At 37.7% G+C, this 15,772-nt stretch overlaps 1 protein-coding gene across 1 annotated transcript; it reads left to right on the forward strand.

Moving 5' to 3' along the window:
* The first annotated feature begins 6,022 nt into the window (after positions 1-6,022).
* LOC113070582 (CD276 antigen homolog) lies at positions 6,023-12,847 on the forward strand. The gene is made up of 4 exons (XM_026243979.1): positions 6,023-6,185; positions 11,021-11,061; positions 11,194-11,520; positions 12,107-12,847. Exons 1-4 carry the CDS (start codon positions 6,175-6,177, stop codon positions 12,250-12,252), a joined length of 525 nt encoding a protein of 174 aa, XP_026099764.1. The 5' UTR covers positions 6,023-6,174; the 3' UTR covers positions 12,253-12,847.
* Positions 12,848-15,772: the final 2,925 nt, after the last annotated feature.

The raw sequence follows: 15,772 nt of genomic DNA on the forward strand, positions 1-15,772 counted from the left end.
TTGTGATGGAACGATGGGTTTGCTGGAATCACAAGCAGTTCTGTCTTGGCAAGGTTGAGTTGAAGGTGATGGTCCATCATCCAGGAAGAAATGTCTGTTAGACAAGCTGAGATGTGAATAGCTACCGTCGGATCATCAGGATGGAGAGGTAGAGTTGAGTGTCATCAGCATAGCAGTGGTATGAAAAGCCATGTTTCTGAATGACAGAACCTAATGATGCCATGTAGACAGAGAAGAGAAGTGGTCCAAGAACTGAGCCCTGAGGTACCTCAGTAGTTAGATGTTGAGACTTGGACACCTCACCTCTCCAAGATACTTTGAAGGACCTATCTGATAGGTAAGACTCAAACCATTGAAGTGTTGTTCCTGAGATGCCTTTCGCCAGTAGCGTTGATAGGAGGATCTGGTGATTAACCGTGTCAAAAGCAGCGGACAGATCAAGCAGGATAAGTACTGAAGATTTGGATTCTGCTCTTGCCAGTCTTAGAGCTTCAACAACTGAGAGCAAGGCCGTCCATGTCCATTTCTGAAGCCAGATTGGTTGCTGTCAAGGAGATTGTTGTGTGTGAGAAATATAGAGACTTGTTTGAACACAGCTCGTTCAAGTGTTTTTGCAATAAAAGGAAGAAGGGAAACTGGTCTGTAGTTCTCTAAAAGAAATGGGTTGAGGTTGGGTTTCTTAAGTAGTGGAGTTATACGAGCTTGTCTAAATGATGAGGGAAAAACACCAGTGTGGAGGGAAGTGTTGATGATGTGAGTGAGTGCAGCTACAACTTCAGGAGAAATGGCTTGAATGAGATGAGATGGAATTGGATCAAGCGGGCAAGTTGAAGGGTGATTAGAAAGGATGAGTTTTGACACTTCTGCCTCAGAGAGTGAAGAGAAGGATGTAAATGAGTGTAAGTTTGATGGTGATATGAGCTTGACTGATTGTGGTGTGGAAAATTGTGCACTAATGTGTTTAATTTTATTAATGAAAAACGTCGTCAGCTATTAGAGATGAAGCAGGAGGAGGAGGAGGAGGAAAAAGAAGTGAGGAAAATGTTTTAAAAAGCATGCGAGAGTTAGATGAATTGTTAATTTTGTTATGGTATTATGTCCTTTTAGCAGAGGAGACATTAGCAGAGAAAGAAGATAGGAGTGACTGATACACAATATGATCAGTATTATTTTTGGACTTGCGCCACACCCTTTCAGAAGCTCTAAGCTTAGAACTGTGTTCGCGTAGAACATCAGATAACCAAGTGGCAGAAGGGGTGTTACGGGCTGGCCTGGAAGATAAGGGGCAAACAGTGTCTAAACAAGATGTAAGAGTGGAGCAGAAAGTATCAGTAGCACTATTAGCATCCAAAGATGCAAACAGTTTAGGGGAAGGAAGTGAAGATGAAACCATTGCAGATAGCCGGGAGGGTGAAAGTGTGCGTAGGTTACGTCGAAAGATGACATGTGGAGGGGTAAGTGATGTGTCAGGGATCATGTTGAGGTTAAGAGTGAGGAGGAAGTGATCCGACGTGTGCAGTGGAGTAATCAGAACATGATCAGAAGAGCAGTTTCGTGTATAAATAAGGTCCAGTTGGTTGCCTGATTTCTGAGTAGCAGTAGTTGACACTCGGTTGAGATCAAAAGAGGCAAGCAGAGTGTGGAAATCGGCAAACATAGGTTTATCTAGATGAATGATGAAATCTCCAAGCATAACTAGGGGAGTACCATCCTCAGAAAAGGTTGAGAGCAACACATCTAATTCATCCAAAAACTTACCCAGTGGTCCTGGGGGTCGATAGACAACTAAAAAATGTATTTTAAAAGGGTAGGTAACAGTAACTGAATGAGATTCAAAAGAGGTGTTGATACCCAAAGATGGTAAAGGATTAAATTTACAATCATTAGAGATGAGCAGACCAGTACCTCCACCTCTTCCAGTCAAACGGGGAGAGTGGGAAAATGAGAAATTATTGGAGAGTTCTGCAGGTGTAGCAGTGTCCTCTGGTTTGATCCAGGTCTCTGTTAGGGCCATGAGATTAAGCTTTGAATGACTAATAATAGAAGTAATGAAATAGGTTTTACAGCAGACTCGCAATTCCAGAGACCAATAGGAAAAGAAAGTAGTGTATTAGCAGACATAGGCAAAGTATGCAGGTTGTTAAGATTGCGCTGTCTACATTGTGTGTTGCATGGTTTACGAGTGGTAATGATAGTAGGGATCTGGAAACACATAATAAGATTTGGTTATAAACAAAAAACAACTGAAACAGAAATTAAACAAGGAAAAGGAAAAAGATTAATCAAAACAATACTTATATCCCCTGCCGGTGTCCCTGCCCGGTGGAGTCGCACGGTAGAGTCGATGGTCTTTACACGAGGAGGGCTTAACTGGAGGGCTGCCGCAACCGCTGCCGCGGTATACTAATCTTTTTTAAACCCGACAAAACGGAAATTGAATTCAGCTGAACGTACTTTACTGTTTATCACAACAAAGGTCTAAGCAAGCGCACAACACTGACAACGTATGCGATAGAGTACGAGACCAAACGCAGCACGTCTCAACACAGTAAACAAACAAGTTTTTCCTAGCAATGACAACTGCGCTAAACACTAATGAGACAAGAAATAAATACACTTACGATCTACTTTTAACTCCCGCTGATTTAACTGCTTCTCACAAAGGGTATTTCTTTACACTCTCTTGGCTGGTGCTTGAACACACTTTACTGTTTATCACAACAAAAGTCTAAGCAAGCGCACAACACTGACAACAATATATAATACTGTGAATATATATATATATATATATATATATATATATATATATATATATATATATATATATATATATATATTCATGTTTAACTTATGTATTATTTAAATGAACTATTATTATGTTTTTTTTTTTTACTATTTTACCTTAGTAAAAGTAAGTAGGTAGTAAGTAATGTTGAGTAATGCTAGTCCATCAATCAGCATGTGTTTCAAAGTTATTTTTTACACTATCAATAATGTTTTGCTTTTCAAGCAGGAATAAGCTGCTAAATAGTCCCTTGAGGGCTGAGACACTTGTTAATTTCCCTTAATTAATGAAATAGAAATGGTTAAACTTATAAACATGTATACACACTCTCCATAAAGTCCATAATTTTACAAATAATAATGCAGTCTGGAGATGGTGTGATGCAATGAGTGGTTTCCACATTTTTAAACATTTAAAATGCATTAAAATAAATATTTTCTATCACTTTGTTTATCACTCTTGAAATGACCTGTACACTAAATAATCTAACCCTCATACTTGCATAACAATAGCAGTCTATTTATTTAGTGGTCCAAGTTGAATCCAGTATGTATATTAATGACAATATGGGACAAATATAATGTAATTTAGTGTTAGATGTACAGTCAGGCCGGTAACACACTGGCTGCGTGGCGTTTCTGCTGCGTTACAGCTGGTGGAGGCTGCTTCGCATTTTCTGTGTCTTTACACACCAGAATCGTGCCTGATGCGGCGCTGGCGCGCTACTGCTGCTGTAGGTGACATAGAGGGAGGCTGCCGCCAGACAAGGCAAATATAAACTTTTTTTTTTACACACCAGTACTGACGGCAAAATAGACTATGTTTGACAGGTGCAATATTTGAATTTTTTTATTTTTTATTATTACATTTATATCTGAATTTATGTCAACCTATAGACTTTCAAACATCAAAATGTCATGAATTAATATATATTTGTGTACAAAATGAAATATAAACATATTTTCCTATTATATTTTGCCTGGAAACGCTTCCAACATGCTTGCGTGTCGCGTGTAAAATAGGCGTCGGTTCTATTTCTAGCATGCATGTGCAGGCAGTCTGCAAGCTCTAACCTTTTAACATGGGAGCCGAGTTCAAAGCGGACACGCCATGCAGCTGAGACGCTTGCGCCCACATCCAGTGTGTCGCCGGCCTCAGACAAAATGATGTGCACAGTTATCAAAGGCGGGAGTGCACATACAGTCGTGGGAAACAATGTGTTCGGCAATTAAAGACGCGATAGCGCAACGAGTCTGTGGAATGCGCGTTATAGGGCTTGGGCGCCGAGTTTCACTCTGGGACGTGGCGGCCATGTTGCCAGCTTCGCGAATGTAAACATACAGCAAGTTGAACAAGAAGAGCAGAGTTGGGAGAAAGAAAAAAACATGTAAAAATCGCGAAAAGGTTGTGGGATTTATAGGCATACGCTAAATAGGGATGCCAGGGACCTGTTTGTGGACAAAATCGGCACTATTAACGGTTTGGATCCATATTAAATTCCCAACAAATAGTGGAGTACCGACGGAGACTTGTTGCCGCACTTTTGCATTACAGACATCTTCGGCTACCTTGTTTGTTTTGTGAGCACCTATATTTCAGAATAGTTCTGAAGCTACAAGTCATTGAAGTCTCATGTACAGTTCACAAATGGATGGGTTCAGGGGCTGCAAATCATAGAACTGGAACAGCGGCAAAACAGTATAAAGTAATCCGGTAAGCTGCGCTCTAATGTTACCTAGCTGCTAGTTTAGTAACCGTTAGTGCTAACAACCATTCACACATGGACTTTTAACAATGTGTTTCAAAAGTGTAGTTAGTAGCTGTCAATCCTCCCGTTTTTTCCGGGGTTCTCACGTATTTGAGCTCTTTCCCCGCTGTCTTCCCGTTTTAGTATTTTCCTGTAAAATATCCCGTTAGCCCCTCCATTAGACCTGTCAAGTCTCTGTGTTGTTGTCCTGTTGCTACTCCTTGTCCTTCCAGCAAAACAGATGTTTTCAAAGCATCATTTTTCTTACTTGAAAGCAACCTTAGCGTGATGTTTGGCTTTTTAAGATAGCGTGGTTGTTATGAGAGCACGATTTCACGCCAATCTGTAACTAAAGTCAAGTTAGACCTAGCTTCACAAATCGCCTAACGTTAGTTAATGCAGCAGTTTTATAGTACGAATTTTTGCTGTCAGCAGAGGGATAGCAACAAAAAGATGAATGTTGAAATGTCCCGTATTTTGGATGAGTAACTCGAGAAATTTCCCTTATTTTCAATGTTGACTTAAGCTATATAAATTAATATTCAGATGTTATGGTCTCCGTAGTCGCGCCTCCAAGCAGAAAAAATAGGTGTAAAGTTAATCCATTCTCATTTTAGATGGCGGCCACCCAAGTAATGACGTCACAACGCCCAAGCCCTATTGGAATCAATGTGCTCAGTAATTAAAGAGGAAGGGAGGTGTGTCTGTTAGTCGGTTCCTGACTAAGGGAAACGCCGGACTCAGAACAGCGTCGCAAGGCTGCTCACAGCGCTTGGTCACGTGTTGCACAAGAACCGTTTTCAGAACCGAAACTTAGAAATTGCTCACGGTTCCGGTTCTTTTCAAAGAACAAAACCGGTTCTTATTCAGAACCGGTTTTCGGTACCCATCCCTACCTATGAAGCATTGAAGCTTTTCATCCAAGTGGTTCACAAAAGGGTTCATTTCTGGAGGCTTCATTTGCTCACAATACCACACCTGGTGGTCAAAGAGTGTACAACATGCAGCTACATTACAGATGACCTTTTTTTTTTTTAAGGTTTAGAAATAACAGTGAAGATTATTTTTCCTTTCTTTTACATAGACTAATCTATTTATATAATGATTAACATAATTCAACATGATTCTGTAATTTGTTTTCCATCAGGGGGATGCCATCCCCCACTCAATACCAGCCCTGGTTTTATATCAACAATATATTTTTTATTATTATTATTAAAATGGAAGTCGTGTTTGGAACCGGCGTTCGGGCGTCATCAATGACGTCATTTCTCTAAAGCGATACAAGCATAGACATGATGTCTATAGGTCTTTACGCGCTTCAACTGAAAGCAATGTTGCCAAGTCCGTGGTTTTTGGCCACTTTAACACTATGTCCACGGGTTGAAGCGATCCCATTAACGTGATATTTAGTCAATGTAATGCGTTGGGTTTTTTTATTTATTTATTTTTTTACCGGGGAACCCCCCTCGAAACGTCGTAGGGCGGGGTTTTGTTGTGAAATCTGGCAACCCTCGACACAAGCTCAGAGGCCTCTGCACACAAGAACGTAACATCACGAACATACTCTTAACCACCATTTGGAGAAACGAGAAAAAGAAGTAGGAACGAGAAGAAATATTAACCGCAGATAATTTCGAAGATGATAGTAAGGTAAGCCATGTTTACAAATTCCACATGTGACCAGCGGGGACACCCCAAGTTCCGTTTGGATTAGGACAGACACTGAAGTGTGTTCATCCTTGGCCTCATGAAACGAAAGTTCTTTGAACGAGTTTTGTGTAATGGAAATTGCACTCCTCGAGGTCGGTGTACGTTTTGACCCTTTTATTTGCTTCGTAAATAACGAGAACGGATACCTCGTTTTTTTTTTTCCTTTTGTTGACAAAACCGAAAGCAATATTTTAGCTCGATATATCTTTTACTTTTATGGTTTACATAGGTTAGCTTTCTGGTGATGGCCGAAGCGTTACTTTTTTCTTTTTTTTACAAGTAACATCTCAGTTTAATGATGATTCGCAAAGGTTTCGATATCTGTTTCAAACCAGTGAACGCGTAGCACACTGCTCAAGTCACGTGATTTCAGTAAAAGAGACAGCTGCTTCTTCTTCCTGTTTTTATAAAAGCGGGTGGCAACATTTAAGGTGCATATCCGAGAGAGCGAGAGGGGTAAAGGTGAAAATCTGACCATCTGAAATCACATGCTCTGGTTCAACCTCTGAGTTGATAGAGAACATTTATAAAGAGCTTTGTGAGCTTCTGTACCATGAAGCTGGATTGGCTGGCTGGCCCGGGGCCTGTACCATGATGGTAGCTGAACAAATTCAGAGTCATAGGATTAGTTTTGAGTTGACAAAACCAAAAATTCCAACCTGGTTTAGATCCGGGGCACGTACCATGATGATAGCGGAACAAATTCAGAGTTACAGGATTCGTTTTGAGTTAACAAAACCAAACCTCTCCAGTCCGGTTTTGCTGGTACCATGATGCTGTTCATCAACTGTTTTTGTCAACTCAGGCTTTGATCCTGAGTTTGTGGACCGCGTGCACATGAATGTGTGACATCACTGACGAACAGCCAATCACGAGCCTTGCAACACAAAGCAAGTTTGATTTACTTCTCGTGAGAGACCCAGCAAGATTCAAAACTAAAGGTTAAAGGTTTTGCTAAAGGTTGAGAGATTGAAGAATATGACAAATTTAAATGTCATATGAAACATGAAGCAGGACAAATAAAATAAATAATCTTGCTCTATCAGTGCAGTGACAAGTGAAACTTAAGTTAGTTGTTTGCTTGTGTGTAATAGATAGATAATAATATGAATTATAAAGCTTCTTAAAACTAGTCCAATCGCGTTTCCGGGAGGTTCCCCGATAAAAATTGCTTCCCGGGGTTAAAATATACATTTTTTGGAAGGGTTTCCTTGGTAAAATTTGCACTTCCAGCCAGGCCGGAGCTACATGTATCCCTTTTCCTCCAAGACAGTTTGAGTGCTTGTTCAGAGCCAGAGCCTAGGCACCACCCAAAGCACCAGCTCCGAACCAGGAAAAGTTGTTTGTAAGTAGCACCAAAACATTGCTGGTCTAGAAGTAAGAACCACTTCAGGGGCAGGGTTACTGTGATCATCAAGACAGACACAAACTTTTGACCACCGTTTTTGAAATAGCTGCTAAACATAAATATGTTGAATTCACCATGTTTGCATTTTTGATGTAGGTTTGCAAAGCCATGATCATCAATAACAATGCAATATCTGCCATTGTTGATGGTGTGTTTAGGCTTGTTCGGGCTGCATCTGTGATTCGCGAACTGGTCAGGGGGCCACGGGAGGAATTGGAAAGCAGATGACTGTCTTTTACGCTTCTTGATCGCATTTGTGGTGCTTTGGTGTCATGTACTGATCAGTCTGCATCTCGATCAAGCCTGTTGTGTTTTGTACTGCAGCGCTAGTGTTACTGTGAAAGATAAGATATTCAGTGACAGAAGACCTGATTTTGAAGTGGCTCATGGAAAGGCGAATCGGTTCTTAGAAGGCTCGCCAGTTTAACCAACTCCGAAACGACAATAAGCACTGGTTCTAAACTAGCACCCAGTTCATTCTGGTGGAAAAGGGGTATTGATGGCCAAGGGGTAGCACTGGCCCTCACTGAAATCTCATTGGCCACCCCAGCAGCTTTGAGGCAAAACCTCAAGTCTAGTCTCCTGTCTAGTCATGGTGACGAAAAGTTTTTTTCATTTGAGTCAACCTTTTAAGTCTTTTGTTGTTATTGTTGTTTTATTTAATGTGTACAGTTTCTCATGTTGTAACATCTAATTTTATTAATTTCATTTAGGGTAAAAAATATTAACTTATAATCAACCTAAACATTTGGTTACAGTAATAAAATTACATTTAAAGGTTAGATCAGGTAGCTCCCATAACATTTGCAGGTCACCACATTCTGGCATTCTGTACCATAAATTCACTGTCTTCTTTCCCCTCCCCGTGTTCATTTTGGTCACTTGAGGTCTTTTGAGGCAGTGCCCCAAACTGGCCCCCCATTTAAAGTGCTGTAGACGCGTCCCTGTCTCCCTTCGGGTCCGAGTCCTTTGTTCTATTTTCACATGACCACTTCCCGGATCAGTAGTAATGTTTTATTATATTTAGAAATTATCAAAGTGAATTTCCCCATCACACAGATAAAGTTTTGGAAAAATATTATGGAAAAGAACCGTCATGACAGAAATTCACTATTGTATAAATTGTAAGAAATAAATCTACAATTTAAGACCTGCAACTCATCACATAACTGCAAAAAACAAAATAAAACAAAAAAACTTGTTTATAATTAAGGAAGCTGGTGAATTGTGAAATAATTTCTATACCCATCATGGCTGTCACAAATTCACATAATGAATGACTCAGATGTGAAGACTTGAGAGATGAACTAAACATTTATGTTTCCTGTACAAAACCATAAGATGTTGTGCATGTGCGGTCAACACAAAATGAATGAATCACTCTCTGATATTTACATTAATAATTTTAATGTGTGTGTTTCTCAGGGACAGGGGCTGAAAAAAAACTATAGTAGTTTATTTATTTATACTGTGTGTGTGTGTTCTGCAATTGAATAGCAAAAAACTGCTGCTATTGAATTGCAAATTATCAGTAATGAAAAAATAAATATGAAGAGCTGAAATTAAATCATTTTTACATAATAATTGCAAACATACCATGATTCCATTACGTTAAATTGTAAACTTAAAGTTATAAATCATGTTATTAAATAAAGTTAATAAAACATACATAATTTATCAGAAATCTCTGTCTCATTTGACAGTCGGAAACCTTATGATCTTATAGATAGAACCAGGCATAACAAAATCAGCTCTCTGAAAAAGTATTGCGCATTTAAGTGTTTTGTGTTTGAAAGAAAAAAATCCTTGTGGACTGATTAACCACTGACGCTGATCAGCTTAATCAAAGAATAAAGCAATCTCAGCGTTGTATCTTGATTAGTTTTAGGTAGGCAACAACATAGAGAGGATATCATGTCTTTGATTTAATTTATCTAGCCAAGTTTCGTATGTAAGTTTCCCTTACAATAAATGCAAGCATCGCAAGACCGTAAGTTACTATGCACACACTCTCTGTGCCATCTTGTGCACCGAGCCTATTCTAGTCAGATTGTGAAGAAGAATCATCTGTTTCCTGTGGTCTTGTCCCGATGGCTCTCTAGGAGACAAGGTCTTCTTGACTGTGGATCTGTTTCTGGGGCTCTTTGTCCTGTTCTCAGCTGTCTTTCAGGGCTGTAGATGTCTTCTCTAGGTGTTGATCCATTATCTGCTCTGGATACAGACTGGATCTGGTGGCTATGGTGACCTCAGAATAAGACAGAAACAGACTAATATTAGCGTAGATGCCATTCTTCTAATGATGTAGAAAGTGCATAGGGTGTTAGGGGAAGTGTTTCCGGTTCCGGTTTACCTAATTAATGCAGCCTAAAAATCCTTTAACGGATTTGAATATTAGAAGCATATTAGTATGTTATGTGTAAGCCAAGTTAAAGAGATGGGTCTTTAATCTAGATTTAAACTCGAAGAGTGTTTCTGCCTCCTGGACATCGTTAAGTAGGTTATTCCAGATTTTGGGAATATTTTCCGTTTTATCAAATTGAGTTTTGAGAACGCATCGGACGTGGAGAACTATAGTGCAATAATAGTACCTTCAAATACTGAGGTGCTCAACTACTCAGGACTTTATAAGTAATAAGCAAGATTTTTTAAATCTACACAACATTTAATAGAGAGCCAGTGCAGAACCGGTCTAATATGGTCATACTTCCTGGTTCTAGTAAGAACTAGTAAGAATAGCTGTTGCAATTTGGACTAGCTGGAGTTTGTTTATTAAGCGTGCAGAACAACCACCCAATAAAGGATTACAATAATCTAACCTTGAGGTCATATTATTGTAATGCTTTATCAGGTGGTTGTTCTGATAAATATAAGAAATACTGCTTGAATTTAACAAAAGTTTTAACAACTAGTTTATTTGTGGTAATCTTAAAGTAAAATGTGTTCCAACTGTACTCTGTCTACACTACTAATGATATAATATATGCACATTGGCGGTGAGTATAAAATGTAATTGTTTAATTAAGCTTAGAAATAGCACTATAAATTCTTAATTCATTTGCAACAAAACAATAAAATGTTGTTGCAAGTATGAAAAGTGTCTACTCATGCAATAATGCCAAAATGAAAGAGAAACATTATCATAATTAAGACCAATCTGAACATGGAAGCATGTCAGCAATGTTGTCTCGGCGGGGTCTGGCGGGGTCTGGATCTATATTATCAGATATCGCAATATTTTTTAAGGTGGTTATCGATAAGATATTTTTTACATATTGTCCAGCCCTATATAGATGAGAAACATAGTTTTTTCAAGTAGCCTGTGTTTATCAAAAACCAGTAATAACTTTGCTTTTGATCTTTTGTGCAGATGCTGTGTCATTTATTTACTTCTGCATCTAACAAGCAAAGGTTAGTATTCACAGACCTCAGTTAAGATATTTGGCACATGTTGATGTATTTTATGTTTAGTTCAGTTTTTGAAAAACACTCTGTTTTGATGTAATTTTCTTCCTAAAATAAAGCTGTTACTCTTTCCCCCAGTGTCTCTGCAGGACTCTGCAAATACATTTGATCGTGTTGTTGGAGACTCGGTCACCTTGCCATGCATATATGTGAATCAACAGCCAAGTACTGATGTACTTTGGCGACTCAATGCAAGCATAGAAGTGTTAAATATTATAGATGGAAACCCCTCAACAGAAAAGCAGGATGGAATATTCAGGAATAGAATAGAAAGTTTTCCCTCAGAGTATGCAAAGGGAAACTACTCGATTAAACTGAAAGATCTGAATTTCAATCATGCAGGAATCTACACTTGTTTTTTACAAAAGTCAAATGAGAAAAAGAGGATGCAGCTTTATATAAAAGGTACACGGTTTGATAAATGATGATTTTAAATTGCACACCACAGTAATATCAGTATTTTTTTATCTATACAACACTGATAAATTTACAGAGTTGCTACAAAGTGTGCAAGACTCGTTCTGAAAGTTGAAGCCAAAACATTTCGATCGCCCACCTGGTGGCTGGCTGCAGTATAGGTCATCAACCCCACTCACTCAGTGTAAATGACTGGGACATGAAACTAAATAATCAAATTATACTTCAAATAAAGTTTTGCTTGGTCGTTCATGCCAAACTAGTGTACGTTCAAGTGTTTGTTTTTCTAATAAGTTTCCTTTTAATTAGTTATTTGTTGCTATAAAATCATGATGTGGTGTCATGATTGTGGTATTGCAATTGATTCTGCAGGAGTTTGTGTGGGACTTTAATACCACAGGTCCAACTCACAACCACCACACCACAGTCTCAGGCTCCAAATTAATCACTACTGAGCAGACTCGGCAATGTTGAGATGTTTTGGCTTCACATTTCTTTAGTGGAAGGAATTTGAGAAATTTTTTCCATCCTTTTAACAATCTATGCTGTCTACAAACTTTTTTTTTTAATACAGAAAAGCCTGATACAGAAAAGCCAACAGAAATGGAAGCAGACAGAACTGTCAGCGATTCTTTATATTCTAATGTCACGCATTTTGAAAATCTCTGTCGCCGATTGTGCAGTGTGAACACAGCAGTGACTGAATGCTGGCCAAGATAGTTCTGCAGTGTGAAAAGAACAGTGACCCGACTACTTTTGAAAATTGTGCAGTCTGAGCTCGGCTTTATTCTACGTGCTTAAGATGTGTTTTTTTCTTCTACATGTTATCTTAATGGGTTTTTGCCTTGTTTTAATTTTAGTTTTAGTATAACATTATAATAATATAATTTATATTTTTACTTTAATTATTTAAAGAAGAAACCAATCAAAAGTATATTTCACTTTTGAGGCTTAATACTTTAGAAAAAATACTTAAAGTTTTTCAGTTAGAGCGTTTTTTATCTCAATGATACGGCACGCAGTTGCATCAAACAATGGTATAAACATCATGCAATGTAAATTGTGAAAATTGTTATAATTTCAAGGGAATAATCGACAATTATGACTTTTGTAATAATCGTGCAGCCCTATAATGTAGTACTTTGTACAAATAACTACTAACTCATATCATGAAGTGTATCACGAAGTATGTTGGTCATGTTGCCTATAGTATTGAACAGACAAGCTATTTTATGTGTGTTTATTTTCTGTTATCTTCGAAGTGTTCGTTTTTTAACAATCTGCTAAAACATTAAAAATAGTGATTAAAAAATTATGCTCTGGTGTTCTCATTTCAGATCTGCACAAACTGATATATTTTAAGGTTAAATGAAAAAACTGTTATTGTTGCATGCATTTGGTGGGTTTTCTCACTGGTTACCTATCCTGCAGAAAATATGACTGGCAGCTGTATAGAGCCAACAAATATGAATTTCAGTCTCTGAAACCTTTTTTTGAGCACACAATAACTTAGGGAGTAGTTATGTGTAGAGCTTGTTTTGTTGAGTTGCCACTAACCCGCAAAAAGTGGGTGCTACAGAATGAAAACGTTGAAGGGGATGGGTAAAATTACTTATAGAATTTTACAATTGACAAAAAGTTTTTAGAGTTGGAGTGTGAAAGATTGCAAACAACTTTTATTTGTTTTTGTGATAATGTGTCTTGTATATTATTAGTAACATTATGTGTAAGGTACATCATTTTATGCTGTACTGTAATTAAGAGACCTGCAATGGGTCGGATATGCAAGGGTAAAAGTGTCTGAAACAGGTGGATTGTGACATTCCTAAAATTCATGGGCAGGGATGCGGGCGGATAATTAACAATGTGCAATATTTGTATGTCTGAATTACCGTTACACATATGCAACAAAACAATAAGACATTTGACCCATCACATCACCACCACTGCAACAGTGCTGCGAGTGAGAGAGATTTCCACTGCTGGATTTGTAATTCAAGAACAGAGAACACAACTTAAACCTGGTCCTGTGTGGATGATATCCTTTTCCTGCACATTAACCTTAAGGGAAAGTAGTTTGTGAGCGACAGGCTCAGGTTGTACTTTTTTCATCAATAGGTCTATTTGTGTATAAACAAAAACATCATTAGCATAGCTGCTGTTCCAACAAAGTAAAAGTAATTTACCTAAAAGAATGCGCATTTTATCAGATGCAACTGCAGTCTCAAATTATGAGATGCATTATTTGAATGCTTGGCGAAAGAGATGCGTTTTTAATCTAGATTTAAACAGAGAGAGTGTGTCTGAACCCCGAACATTATCAGGAAGGCTATTCCAGAGTTTGGGAGCCAAATGTGAAAACGCTCTACCTCCTTTAGTGGACTTTGCTATCCTAGGAACTACCAAAAGTAGTTTGAGTTTAAATCTAGATTACCAATAAAATTGGGGTAATATGATCATATTTTGCTGCATTTTTTTTTGGACTACTGTACCTGTAGCTTGTTTATTGACGAAGCAGGACAACCACCTAGAAGTGCATTACAATAGTCCAGTCTAGAGGTCATGAATGCATGAACTAGCTTTTCTGCATCAGAAACAGATAACATGTTTCGTAGCTTGGTAATGATGGATGAATGCAGTTTTTGTAACATTGGAAATATGGTTTTCAAATTGCTGTCTAATATAACACACAGATTTCTGACTGTAGAGGAAGTAACAGTGCATCAGTCTAGTGGCTAATTGTAATCTACAAGATTCTGTGTAGTGTTTTTTGGTCCAATAATTAATATCTCTGTCTTATCCAAATTTAATTGGAGAAAATTATTGGTCACCCAATCTTTTACATTTTTAACACACTCTGTTAGCTTAGATAATTGGGAAGTTTCATCTGGTCTTGTTGAGATATATAGCTGAGTATCATCAGCATAACAGTGGAAACTAATCCCGTATTGTCTAATAATATTACCAAGGGGTAACATGTATACTGAAAATAGAAGAGGACATAGAAAAGATCCTTGAGGCACTCCATATTTTACTGGTGTGTGACACCCCATTTAAATAAACAAAATGGTAGCAATCAGACAGGTAGGATCTAAACCACTTTAGAGCCCTGCCATTTGATTACCTGTATAGTTTTGTAATCGATCTATGAGTATGTTAAGATATTTGGCATCTGTTTCAATGGAGGCACTGAGGGCTCTCGGACTAAATCTAAAATATCTTAAACTGTGTTCCGAAGATGAACGGAGGTCTTACGGGTTTGGAACGACATTGGGGTGAGTTATTAATGACATAATTTTCATTTTTGGGTGAACTAACCCTTTAAGGTCTAAGTGCAAAAAGAGGAACTGACAGTTAACAGGTTAAGATAATTAAAGTAACAGTTTAAAAAAAAATAGAAAAATATGTAAAAGTATGGTATAAAGCCTTGCAATGGGTTGCTTCGGATATAAACTGCATTCATATATTCATAATTGTGACACCACAGTCTGTTTACAATGTCTACCATTGTAACATGTTTACATCTACTAATGTCTTTACAGTGTTTGAATAGAGAGATATTATAATAATTTACTTGTTATACTTGTACTCTCTGCTCAACTCTGCATATGTTGGAATGATTTTAATAACTTTAATATAGGATGTGCACTGAAAAAAAATTGTTGTGGATTATGTGACAACAATACAAAAAACACTATTTTACTGTAATAATGTTACTATAATCACAATAGCACTGCTGTATAAACACAGAACTTATATGAATTTTTTTTTTTTTAATGGCACATTACCTGTATATTACTTGCTAAAAAAATTCACGGCAAGAATTTCCTGTAAAATTAAAATAATTTTTTAACAGTGTAGACTTAATCCTTGTCTGTGAAATGGGGGCAAGGGTCATTACTAATTTGAAAAAGTAACTCAGATATTTTCATGTATAAAAAGTACTACTTTACTAGTTACTTGGAAGAAAAAACACTATCTGAATACATAACTCAGATTACACATTGTTTTATTAAAGAAATAAGTAATATCAGTAATTAAACAGTGTTAATGCCAGTAAATATCTTAATATGTACTATATGTGGGTCGGGAGGGTATTTTTTTACCATAATGCGTGATGACCACCAGAGTACAGCACTGACCCACATTGACAATTAAAGGTGACAGCACTGATCATTGTTCTTCTTGGCTTATTTTAAATACTGCTTGGTTTGATCATTTTATAAGTTAAGTGTGTCCC

The sequence above is a fragment of the Carassius auratus genome, unplaced genomic scaffold, assembly GCF_003368295.1.
Source record: "Carassius auratus strain Wakin unplaced genomic scaffold, ASM336829v1 scaf_tig00004584, whole genome shotgun sequence".
Taxonomy (NCBI): Eukaryota; Metazoa; Chordata; class Actinopteri; order Cypriniformes; family Cyprinidae; genus Carassius; species Carassius auratus.